General features: G+C 37.6%; 2 protein-coding genes across 5 annotated transcripts in view; both read right to left on the bottom strand.

Moving 5' to 3' along the window:
- Positions 1-174: 174 nt before the first annotated feature.
- On the bottom strand, positions 175-2,798 carry L(3)73ah (lethal (3) 73Ah). Its single transcript, XM_070293182.1, has 5 exons — positions 2,614-2,798; positions 2,129-2,428; positions 1,893-2,038; positions 1,670-1,813; positions 175-1,593 (listed from the first exon to the last, which is right to left on the bottom strand). Exons 2-5 carry the CDS (start codon positions 2,403-2,405, stop codon positions 1,462-1,464), a joined length of 699 nt encoding a protein of 232 aa, XP_070149283.1. The 5' UTR covers positions 2,406-2,428; positions 2,614-2,798; the 3' UTR covers positions 175-1,461.
- A 1,741-nt stretch (positions 2,799-4,539) lies between these two features.
- The window catches only part of LOC138931910 (fibroblast growth factor receptor homolog 1), a 44,947-nt gene continuing 36,194 nt past the window's right edge, over positions 4,540-13,292 (bottom strand). For 2 of the 4 annotated variants that reach the window (XM_070293173.1, XM_070293175.1), the window contains 9 exons: positions 10,436-10,786; positions 9,400-9,789; positions 8,167-8,354; positions 7,809-7,944; positions 7,233-7,724; positions 6,574-7,072; positions 6,315-6,455; positions 6,114-6,219; positions 4,542-5,990 (listed from right to left, as the gene is read on the bottom strand). In XM_070293173.1, coding sequence (XP_070149274.1) covers positions 5,886-5,990; positions 6,114-6,219; positions 6,315-6,455; positions 6,574-7,072; positions 7,233-7,724; positions 7,809-7,944; positions 8,167-8,354; positions 9,400-9,789; positions 10,436-10,786 — 2,408 coding nt within the window. In that variant the 3' untranslated portion in view covers positions 4,542-5,885. Of the gene's footprint in view, positions 5,991-6,113; positions 6,220-6,314; positions 6,456-6,573; positions 7,073-7,232; positions 7,725-7,808; positions 7,945-8,166; positions 8,355-9,075; positions 9,258-9,399; positions 9,790-10,435; positions 10,787-13,292 lie in introns of all 4 variants that reach the window. The other 2 variants (XM_070293176.1, XM_070293172.1) reach the window with 2 other exon arrangements.

Raw genomic sequence — 13,292 nt, 5'->3', positions numbered from 1 at the left:
GCTCCTTCCAGAGAATAAAGTGAGAGACTAGAGAGGGCGCACGCATGCGCTTTTAAAAAAGAGCGCGAGCTCGCGGCGCGTTATTTCGCTACATCATATTACATATTTGTAATATTGTTTCTTATAAATGTCCAATCGATACATACAATCACTGGATATACCGCTACCGAGATATACTGTACAAAACATATTTATTTAATAATTTAGAGATGCGCACATATACACAGTGTACAATGTACAAGCTCTAGTATTCTTGCGATGCCGCTACTCGGCAGCAAATTTTGTGTGCTCGATTTTCTCTAATATTTATATACAATCACATCGGTTTTTTTTTTTTTTCAACCTTTAGAAACCGGATGAATCTTTTGACGATCTCTTCATTCTTTGAACTATGAAACGTGTGCCAAAATGATGCTAAACTAGGAATTTAAAGAAACTGGGATTAGTTTCAGCTAACTCAATTACAGCCAAAAAAATCACGATTTCCCGGTTTTTAAAAGTTACTACAACATGTCAGATGAAACAACATTATTTACTACAAGCCACAAGCGTCACGTATTTCGCTCAACACGATGTTTTCAATGACAAATTTCTAGAAAATATATCGCCATGTTCTCTGTTTCTTTCAATCGCAAACCGGTGTTGAGAGAAACTTGAAACGCGATTAGAATATGTACGGCGCATAAATATACAAAGTTAAAAAGATCCGACTATTCAGACCCGATTTCTTTTTTTTATCTAGTACAATGCTTGCGCAATATGTTATATATGTTCAAGTTCTGTCAAAAATATTCTATATACACAAATGGATATGCATATAAAAAACAAATGTACCTTCTCACAAAATGAGGATCTGTGGTTTTGTTTTGTCGTAAATTGTAAACAGCATTTTTAGCACTTTAGGAGATAAGATTGTGGGCATGTTCGCCGAACTAAAGGTCCAGAATCTATACACAATGCGGTGGTAACGCAATATTTACAAAGAAAGACTTGTGTGCATATCACCGCATATCAGAAATACAGATTCCCTTTTCTCTTAAGATGTCACAATGTTCCCTTTATGTGCCACAATTAAATATTGTTAAACAATATGTTACTAAAAGTCTCGTGTTCTAAGAATAAATGGAGATTTTAAGCTATAAATAACTCGTAATTCGGTATGATCAAGATTGATCATATGACAAAAAATAATCTTTGATTATTAATAATAGCATCCATCGATATTCATAACGCAGAAAGAATGCTGCTATTATTAATATCAAATAATATATTCCCAAATCGATATATTATTCTGCTTCGAATAATCTAAATTATCTTAGCTAAAACTCGGCACAAACGCTGTGCAGATAAGCATAGAAATAAATACTATGATAGCTAAGATAGGAATATAACTAGAAAATTGTACAAATGTAGGGACAGATTCTGCGTGATCTTTTTTTGTGTATCTCGAATGTAGAAAGATTAATCTTGCATATCTATGTGCGATCTATATTGTAACCTCAAAGGTGGGTCCCGGAACCTCCATCTCGTCACATAAACAAACTTCAATGTATGGTCCTTACCTAATAACTCGTTATTGCACAAAATATCGATCTATCGAAAAATAAAGACAAATTAATGAAAATAATAATAATAATATTCTTTTATGGTATCCATCAAATATACTTACATCCCTATATTTTTCCATCCCGCTCAAAACTTTCTTAGCGATAAACTTTTTCATATGTGTTATTGTAGCCTGAGCTGAACATCTGATAAATCTTCTTTTCAAAGTTTTCAAACTAGCATTCATACATTCCAAACATACGTTAACCTGAAATTTTGACAAATTTGGTATAGTTCCAATCGAATATTCTATTTCTGTAAATATACGCTCTGTTCTATATAATTACCTGTTCATCGGTACGATGATAATCCGATTCTGCATGTGCGTCTGCATTGGCCCTTTCTTCTTCAACTTCACCAGCGTTAGGTAATATGTCTTTGGGACAAGCCAAACCTCTGGCTCTGTAAAAGTCTCTTTCTCTTTTGATTTCATCTAAATAAAAAAATATTCTATTAATATCTAGAAAGAGATACACCTCTTACATAAAGATAAATTGGAATTTAAAATAAAATACTTTCATACTTTCTTGAAGATCAGGAACTAATTTGTAGACAATATCCTGCATAGTTCTGTCAAAGCTGATATACTGAAGAGGATGCGACTGATGTATGACAATTTGACATGTTGGACAGGTATGTTTCTCTTCCAGATGCTTTACCAAACAACTTTTGCAGAATGTATGTAAACATTCTGTGACAGTGGTAGCATCTATCAAATATCCACGACATATTTTGCATGTTATGTGACTGTTTAAGGTTTTTAGTTTTATCCTTCTCTCCATGGCACCGATAATCACCATTTAATAAAGAGAGATGTTATGATCTGTAACGATAAATTTGCCAATTGCATCATAGACATCAATAAAAAAAGCCAAGATTGTCAATGATTGAGAGTGAGGCGAAAAAATTCGAGATAATTATTAATTTACTACTGCTCTCAATTAATATCAAAAAACAGGATATGATTCAGCGTACTAGCGATCAAAAAGTGGGTTATCGGATTCTAACCTCAATCTCGAGCGTGATTACTCAGTGGACCCAACGCTCGAGTTTCACTCGTCACAAAGTTCCGCATGGAGAATGTTCCGCATATCTCGTAACATCTCGATTTGCGGAACTAAAAATTTCACTAAAAATTTGATTTAAAAACAACTTAGTGTGTAAATGTGACTTATACGACAACAAAACGGACCGAAACCTGAAACCAGATAGAAACCTGAGAGAGGCCACATTGTTTTTCATAAGACGCTTTTTCTAGCTGGTACAGTAGCGCTAACTGGATCTATTTTAGAGGTGGCGGAACTACATGGCCAGATTCACTTTCCGGTGTCATGGTAAAACGGCTGGTTGGTGCATGTCCGTGCTAAATCCATAAAAGTTAAGTTTTAGCAGATGTTATACTTTACCAGCTAGAAAATATAGTTGTCAAAATAAGAAAATAAAAATTATTTAAAGTTTATAAAATAGTCTTTCTAAATAAATTAAATACTTTATATTCTATATTAAATTGTTTCAATTCAAATCTGCGGCAAAACTCTGATTCAGATCAAAAGATGAGAGGATGACGATTATAATAACCCGATCTAATTATAATCAAACAAATTAAAAGCTTATTCAAACGCAAATGTCTACGCGAATTATTCCTGTATGTAAATTTACGTAAAAATTCTGATTTAATATCTGGTGTAATATTTTCTATTAGAATTATGGAGAAACTGTTTAATTTTGTTATATTGCTTTTTTTATTGTACTTTCAAGTGATTTAAGTATCTTTAAATTGACTCGGGATTTTAATCTCATCTAATTCCAGACAGCACAAAACATCCTCAGGATCATCCTGAATATGTCCAGGACAGTTCAAGATATTTGTAGGATGTTTTAAGATATTATTATAAATATATTTATAAAAATTTAATATGCATACATAATTATTTTTAGTTGTGTCGGTTATTTAATATAATTTAGAAATCTTAAGTATTATAATAAGTATTAATGTCCTATAAATGTCCACTGGATGTCTGCAGGATATATCTGCCCTGTCTATTATATTGGATGTCTTTTGGATTTCCAGAGGACATATACATGTGCAATTAATTGTTAACATTAATTTCGTTTAATATTAATAATTGAATTTGATGCGCACATTTTCATATATCCAAAATTATTATTTATTTAATATTTCATGAGAAATGTTACTGTTCGCAATATTCCAAAAACTTTACAAACAATAGTATTCAACCGCTAGTTCGTTTGTTTACCGCTATGCGACACGCGAACTCGTATTTGAGATTTGGTCATGAGAATTATATAAAGCTTGCAAAGAGCAACTGACAGGAAATTACAAATGTAATTATTTTCTACCAATTCAATCTCTGATGCAATCCCAACATAGGGAATTCAAATATTGGATTGTTTAGAAAATATTACACAATTCAAACCTGGGAGCCAGACCTAAAATATTCATGTACAGCACGAAAGTCTCAAATATTAAAGAACGGTGAACTATTTTTAATATTAGATTTTTAATATTGGCAGTAAATAACAAAACATAATTTTAATTCATATTTAAATTTTTAAATTTGCTCCTTGAAACATACGAAAAATATCCCTAACATATCCTATAAAAATCCTTAGGATGTTCCACAGGATCTCCCTGGATTCTCCAGAGGTTAATATACGGCTATCATTTACTCTTCCACAGGACATCCAGAGGAGATCTGAGGATTACAATGGGATATCCTGAGGATATCCTACATGTATGTCCTGGATGCCCTTTGGACGTCCTAAGGACACATCCTTGTGCTGTCTGGGATTGTAAATGCAGAAATAAATATAATCGAGAGATTATATGTATGATAATTTTTTATCAAGGAAATTTGGAAAGCGCAATATTATTTTATTTGGATACAGATTGATCGATTTTATTAGAGACGAAAGTCACATTTGTGCGGAAATTTCTTTACACAATCTTTACATACATATACTCTATATGTACCTTAGGTATAAATACTAATTCTACCTTTAGTACTGATAACAAATAATGTTTAAATAAACGATATGTACAATCCGCGGATTAAAATTACTTGTTGTTTATTATTGTATATATAAATTTGTTATTGTCACTTTTTACAAAAAGGGTCGGTCTTAAGGGACATATCTTAAAATTACGTAAAAAAAGATTCTGTGTGAAGACATATATATATATATACTTAAGAGATACTGATGTACGAGAAATAAATTATTTATCGCTAAGTATTTTTTCCTATTTATACACGTTTATCGCCAATCGATATCGATAAGCGATTGATACAGCTCAAAGGCTTACAGTGATACTTTGGATTCTTTTCTCTAAACGATGCATTTCTTCGATACAAAACTTATATTTGTTTCCCCTCAGGTTTAATCTCTTATGTATGTATCTGTAGACCGATTTTTTTTTTTTTTTTTTTTTTTTTAACAAAATTGCCACAGAACACAATTGCCCGTGATACACAAAATCCATGATCGTTGTTTACTAGAATTAACCATATAAAAACACTAAAAATCTACCAGCTACTATGATACAGAAAAACGTACAATTTTCACAGTTGACTAGTTACAAAAACACGATATTGTGCCCACGTTTGATACCCATTCGTGTGATTTTTGTAATACAGACAAATATCCGTATCGTATCCTATCACGATAAACTATCTCTTCCTGTTTATATGTTCGACAACACCCTTGTAAGGCACTGATTTATATATGGCACAATTATTGTATAATATATCTATAAATCTATATAGATAGATATAGGATCTATAGATATAGATATACAAGTCCGCTTTGCATTAACGCTTAAAAGACAGTCTCCTTTGAGTTTTCGCAGATTATTCTCGACTTTATCCCTTCTTTTATCTTTTAATTCTAACGTTACATTTATCAATCCCAATAGAAAAATAGTAAATTTAGGATGTCCAATCTCATGTGTGCGCGCGTTTGTGTATATTGACACTGTTGATGTATGCTATCATTCCACGCTTTTCTTTAATTCTATATTCTCGTGTAGAGATACATAGATCAATACTGATTTACATTATTTGGCGTATACGCTTACTTCAGTCGATTATTCTTCACATATCTCATGTTCGCACTCTTCTCGTCTCTTTATTTTCATTGTCACATTCATTAGATTCATTCGCGCTGCTATTTTATTCGGTTACATTCGCGAGTCGTTTAGATTATTATGCCATCTAAGTAAGCTATGTCCAAGCGACATTCCTCAGCAGCGAGTATATGATTCACAGCAAATATGGAAATTTTTCTTCGCCATCTTCTTCCGCCTCACTGGATTCTTGGCTGGATGGGGGTGTATCCAATTGAGGCAGACCGAGATCCAAATATTCCTGATATCAAAGATATATATGCAATCAAAAGACTCTATTGTTACTACTACTACTACTACTACTACTACAGAAATACTTGTTTATAGATAGTTATATGCAGATCATATGGACATCGCTACTCACTTCGTTCGCGGTTATCGTTAATATTCTATCGAGATCCTCGACTAATTCGACAAACGTCGGCCTTTCATTTGGCTGATAACTCCAACAATCTCTCATAAGCATATATCTATATTAACAAACCGAAGAATAAATTCTCAGGATTGAATCGTATATATTGACTGTATTATAAAGTCAGAATGACGTGTAGAAGGCGCGTCTTACATTTCGATCGAGCAGCAGGGCGGTTTCTCCATTCGATGACCAGTTCGAAGTAACTGGAATAATTTCTCGACGGACGGTACAGATGGGTAAGGCGTACCACCCAATGTCATGATCTCCCACAGCAGAATCCCGTACGACCATCTACAAACGAAATAAGAAATATTAAATGGTAAGTTTTTAAATAATTAAATCAAAATAATTAAATATATAGAATCTTTGATTGAAAGATGAAAGAATCCTTATTATATTGGATACTCACACGTCGGATTGAGTGGTGTAAACACGGTGAAACAGGGCTTCCGGCGCCATCCATTTCACCGGCAATCGTCCGTCCGTCGTCTTCCTGTAGTAGTCGTGACAGTGAATGTCCCTAGCAAGACCGAAATCAGCGATCTTCAACACGTATTCGTCGCTGACGAGAACGTTCCTGGCAGCTAAATCCCTGTGTATACACCTCCTACTAGCCAGATACTCCATTCCGCGCGCTACTTGATAAGCGAACGAAACCAGATCTTTTTGCGTGAGGGTCTTTCGTTCCTTCGATTCCTGTCCGATAGTTGGTTCATATCCCGAGGTAGGTCTGTGATCCCGGAGGAAGTCACGCAGATTGCCATGTGGGGCGAACTCTACCACAACGTACAGAGGACCGTTCTGAGTACAGGCACCCAGCAAATTAATGATGTTTACATGCTTGCCAATCATTTTCATCATCTCCATCTCGGAGACCAAGTCCATCATCTCGGTGTCTGTGTGGCCCTCTATATATATAAAAACATGAAATAAAAATAAATAAATAAATAAGTATATATATATATATATATATATATATATATATATATATATAAAATTATACATATAAAATATAATATATATTTTATCTCATAAACTTTATTGATAATTATGTTTAGATTTGCTTACCTTTCAACATTTTTACCGCTACAACGCTGGGTATTCCAGATTTGCCGGTGTTCGTCTCGGCTCTGACAACTTTGCCGAATGCTCCTTCGCCCAGAGTGTCTCCTAGCGTGAAATATTCTCTCGACAATTCCCAAGCGCTGTCTAACGGTAATTCGTATTCAGACACGTTGTCGCTGCTGTTGTCCTCCGCGATGACGGTGGACTTTTGTTTTTCGATCTTCACCACTGGCATCAGCAGCTCCTCCTCGATCGTGTTCTGCGCGTTCACCAGTTTCTGCTTCTCTACAATGACCTTCTTCGTCCATTGCGTCACGACTGCCGCACGCGCCGTTTCTATCGCGAGCAACTTTTTCATCTTCTCACGTTTCAATCGATGAAAAATGTATATCACCACGATGACTCCCAGGGCGAAGAATAAGCACAGAATAGCCGCCAGAACGTTCACGAGAATCTGCGGTCTTGCGGTTAACGGTATTCTTTGCTCGTCCAGCGCTGAATAAGTTTTACAGTATCATTGTAATTTTCTGTCTCTGAATGTAATACTCGAATAATTTGGGACAAAATTCGTCTACTCACTTTTGACGACACGTAGATAAGCGCTGCTAAATGTTTCCCCTAAATTGTTCTGGGCGATACACGTGTACCATCCCTCATCTTTCTCGGTAACGTTGTAAAGTTTTAGTTCCTCCGGATTTTCTGCCTCCATTCCAGCCTGTGTCGAATGAAATTTCGCTGTTAATCGCACTTTTGAGAGCAAACATACGTCAACGATATTTACACATATGTACAACATAAATCCGTAAATTCTCTTTTCAGTGAACATTAGAAAAGCATAGAACCATATATTGACAGTTACGAAAATTGGAAGCGATCAGAAGCGAAGATTGAAAGGAAGCGATAAAAAACGGCAAGTTTGCATGCAAGCTGCGCCCACCTTGACCTCCACCCGTAAGCTCTGATTGGTCTTGTTGACGGTGTCGAAAGAGGTATGGCAACCGTGATACCATTCGAGATGACGATGAGCATCGGAGAGCACCTGGCAGATCATACTAACGTTGCTTCCGACAAGCACCGTGCTGTTTCGTGGCGGCCTTGTCAAGATCGGTCGATGCGGTACTGTTTCTATAGAGAAAAAGAAACCCCAACCACCGTTTTAACCAACGTTTAACGAGTTAGACGTACACGTAGAAAAGACGAAAAAAAATATACATATCAAGACAGTCAACTGTGTGCGTCTCAATCTGGTTTTTTTTTTTTTTTTTTTTTTTTTTTTTTTTTTTTTTTTTTTTTTTTGCAATACGTATATGGCGAAAATAAGAGAACATGTAGAGTAAGAGAACGTTTTTAATGTAGAAAATAATATATAAAAGAATAGACCTTTGTAAACCAAGTCTGTTTAAAAAAGACTTGACTTATATATATTATATACACATCTTTATATTTTATAGCTATGTGATGTATAAATATATTTATTTTTTCTTTTATTTTCATGTACAAAACATATATGATAGACAAAGAAATAAAAAGACCCGTAACCATGTAATTATAGTAAAGATCTTATAGTAAAGATCCTAGACAACATGTGTGCTGTAACAAAGAATAATTAAGTTTGTCCTTTACAATTAAAATGGAGAGTTTTCTTCGCACCAAATCTGAAAACATTCTCTAGTCCTTGACATTTCCAGAGTTTTTCAGAGGATAGGTTGTTAGTCGACCCTACACCATTGACAGTTAGCACGACGATATACTATTATGTCGATCAAAATTTTGAAGGAAAAATTAGACGTGACACGGGAAATCAGGACCCTCCACCCACCATCACCGCGTTAAATGGTGGCTGTACCTGGAGCGGAGTCCCTTTGGGCGAGTCCTCTTGATCACCCGGATACTCGGCGACCTTAACCCATTTTATATACGGTTCGAGATCGGAAACGATGGGACACCTGAAGATCGCAGTACTGTTGACCAAAGCGGTCACATTCTTCGGAAAGTCCTCGTTGATGTACGGCTTATGCGGGAAACGCTCTGCGGTATCGTTAGCAGATTCTCAGCGTTCGAGTCAAGCGTTTATGTAATAAGCGGTTCAAGATGCGCGCTGCAGGCACACTCGTCCGCGCCTCGCATAGAAAGTGGAGAGGATCAAGGAATATAGGCATCCCAAACTCACCGATTATGTCGACTTTGAAGGTATGGTTGATGCATCCGAGATGATTGCATACGACGCACGTGTAATTCCCGCTGTCCTTGGGAACGAGATCCTCCAACCTCAAAGTCCACTTCATCCTGATCGCGGTGCCAAGGTCTCGTTTCGGCTCCTCGTTGTTCTTCAACCACGTGATGTTTGGCCTAGGATTGCCAGTGCTCGGACATCTCAATCGCATCGTACTGGCGGCGGGCTTCACCACCAACGCGTGCAACTCGTCGGTCTTGTTGAAAGCTGGCGGACTCTCCGGTACCGTGTTGTTGTGCTCGCCCTCAACATCGCTTTCACCCTTCTCGTCCAGATCCGTGTCCATCTTCTCGCTGTCCAGGTGCAATGATCGCGTTTCAGGCAAGTCTGCGGAGAAAATACGCATGTAAGTTACAGTACCAAATAAAATATCGAGAAAACATGAACGAAATAACTAACGGAGGAATATTCAACATAGGGAACTATGAATAGAATAATTGTTTAAGTGAATAATAATAATAATAATAATGAATAAAGCTTGCAAATAGATTTGCACTTTAATAATTAATTTGACCATAAATAATAATTTGTCTTTTAATCGAAATTCATTATTTGTAAGTATGTTTGAAAACAATTTCTTAAAAATTTTATTAAAAAATTTAGTCTGTTCTTTTTTTCTCTCAAAAATTTAATTCTCAAAGCACGATTCATCTTTTCTTTCACAACATCCGATGCAGTGTAAATAATCGCATATTAACATAAGTCTTTTGTATTTATTGTGTGTGTATAAGTAGACAAAAGAAAAAGTTTATATAATAGTACATAAAGAGTGTAGATGTATTAGATTGATGCTTTATAGTAGATACTGAAGATTTTTAAATTCGAAAACACGCCTGTTTCCATTTTTTGATTTAAAAGATTCTAAAAGGTGATTCTAAAAGAAAAGATGAGTTCATCCTATCGTGGAATATAACAAACACATCTCGTGATATTTAATGGTATGATATCGATTTGCGCGAGAGAATAAACTTACTTCTGGTTTCAATCTCGAGATCATTGCTCTCTTCTTCCGTCCTGAGTATACTCATCATACCGCTGGTTTCTTCAGCTTCGTTCTGAAAACCGTCGTTCTGCAGGGTCTCGATGCGAACGGTCACGTTTCTCCACTCGACGGTCTCGTTCGACTCCAGTCTACAACCGTAGACGCCCGCGTCGTCCACGTCGACGTATTTAAACTTCACAGACTGCTTCGTCACGCGCATCCTCGTGGTAGACCGCAACGTTTCGTCGTCCTTATACCATTCTATCTCAACACCGGGATTTCGCTGGCAACGCAGCAAAAGCTTCTCGCCCACGGGCATCGCTACATCGGCATTAATTGCATCTGCAAGGTAAATAATATGCATCCTATTATGCGTGTGAGTATACCGCGATAGCAAATATGCATCCAATCTATCCGTCGGGTATGTTGTATGCACGCGATACGATACTAATAACAAGGCGAAGAGCAGATTTTTATCACCGAGGTTATTCCGCCTTTCTTCAGACACGGTTTCCGCGAGGCAAAACTCGTAATTTCCGCTTTGAATTGTAGTTCCATGGCTGATCCAACGATGTCGGATCGATCATCGTTGATGCCGAGCGATTCCCTGCTTCTTTCAGAAGACAACGGTATTTCCGGTTTCTCGCGCGAAATAACATAATTCGCCACGGAGTTGCTCGAAAGAAATTATAAATTGATCGCGAGATAAATTTAATTTACTTATCAATTCTCCCTAAATTAACGACAAGCGTTGTCTTCCCCTCGTTTCGTATCGATTCGCACCGTCGAGACGCGACGATCTATAATAATCGTCGCCGCGTGAGCTTGCGGAAGTCTTGCGGAAATGTATTTGCGCCTCTGACGAGTGCAAAACGAGACGAGGCTTGGCTCGCATCGGTCGGGTCTACCACCGCGATATTCCGGCTAGTTTGATCAAGGAAACTCATTTTCCTACCCGGCTCATTCATGAGGCTGACCGGCCGGTGTATCGCCATTTGGCAAACAGCCAGAAATGAATCGCGACACACTGTCCCTTCCGACGTTCCATCTGGAGTCTTTTTGCCCCTCCGTCCCCAGAATGCGTCGCATACTAAATTTAGACCCATTCCCCGCGATCCCTCCTCTGTGAATCGCCCTACGATTACGACCGCTAATAGTACTACGAAGCGCGTCTTCATCTGAGCACGAAAGTGTCTCGCTCAATAACTCCGAGAATGATTCCGAAATTTTAGTTAACAAAAAACGCGATTTTTTTTTTTTTAGTTAATGATACGTACGTTTAGTTTAGTTAATAAAAATGTAAGATTCGTGTTGATTTTTTTCTTTCTTATGCTATAATAATAATCAATCTATTCCCTCTCTCTTTTTTGTTCTCTTTAATAGATACGTACTTCCTGTGAGCTACTCCAGACTCGCGAGAAAGAGAGGAGGCTTTAATTCAATCGAGATCCGAGCTCGCGAGCTTTCTTCTCGCGGATCTTTAAACATCCTCGCCAAAGCCATCCTTCGCGTACAAACGAGTCGTTGTGCCTCGCGAGAACCCTCGACGGAAATCGATCATCGAGTTTATTGTCGCTCGTCGTCGCGACCGACTCTGCCTCGCTCTTTTTCGGGTGGCGGTAACAGATGCGAGGCACGTGGCTCGGATCGGCGGTTACGACCCGACGCACAAAATTCGGTACAAATATATATCCCCTCGATCGACGAGATGTACCATCTTTGTGATACATTCTTCGATCTTAAAAACAATTCTGCTTTTATGAAAATTTTGATTAGGCTTAAAATAAATCTACTTTCTACGCAATTCCCGCGTATATTTTTATATCGTTCGCGTGAATATCGCATCGTGAAAGTAACGAAGCGACCGATCTGAACCAGATACGAATTTGATCGATACCCTAAAACCAGGCATCGATTTCTCTTATGTCAGGAGCAGTTGACGTCGGGCCATCTGCCTCGAGCCAGGAATAGCCTTAAACGTTTCGAGAGCTTCGCGCCACTTTTGCCGGTGTTTTGTTCTCCTCCCTTTCTGCCTTCGGCGATCTCTCGCCGCGAGCTTTCGAGGAACGCGGACAGGTACATTTTATACGCTGCTCGTAAAAGAATTCTTTAAAAAAAAAAAAAAAAAAATCTCGCTCGTGATTCTTTCAAATAAATTCCTCGGCGAGAATCTTGTTTGCTGCGTCACTGAAATATTACTGCTAGCAGGGTAAATAAAGAATTTTGCAGCATCGAAAAGAGAATATTTTGAAATTAATTTCTCTAGCAAACCCCAAAAATCTTTTTGATCTTAAATAACATTTATCTTATGAGGTTGTATATAAAAAGTGTGTCGGAAAAATATTCCGAGTAAATCATTTAATTCTAATTTCGATATCGAATTCGGGCATTAGCCATTAATGGCCATTAGCCATCAACGTCAACGGGAAATCTCTGGTTTGTCAACGTCAGCGGCCGTTTATTTACTCGTGTCGCTCCTGAAACGCGTACATTTTTACCCGCGACACACCATGCACTATCTAAAAATGACGTATAACGTGCTTTATCTCGTTCTGGCAGTGGATAATAGTTGTAGCGAGAGATCGCGGCGTCTCTATCTCGCGTTCGTTTCTTCGTGTTTCTCTCGTCCCTTTTAATTTCTTCACGCGCGCTCCGTATCTTTGCGACGTATAATTTTTCAATAACAGTCCAGCATCCTTCAACGTACGTTTTCTTAAAGGGCTGCCGGCGAAGCCTCTCTAGATGCGTCTCGCCGCGAGCACGTGCCACTCGTAAATCGCTATCAAAGTTTCCGCGCAAACGGAGGCGCGGCCTGACCGGTTTTCTTCGAGTGCCGGACAGCTTCATA

Source organism: Polyergus mexicanus, unplaced genomic scaffold (assembly GCF_030449975.1).
Source record: "Polyergus mexicanus isolate NDT 795.1 unplaced genomic scaffold, iyPolMexi1.0 SCAF_3, whole genome shotgun sequence".
In the NCBI taxonomy this organism is placed as follows: Eukaryota; Metazoa; Arthropoda; class Insecta; order Hymenoptera; family Formicidae; genus Polyergus; species Polyergus mexicanus.
The sequence above is the reverse complement of the archived record's forward strand: the minus strand, read 5'-3'. Positions and strand labels throughout refer to the sequence as shown.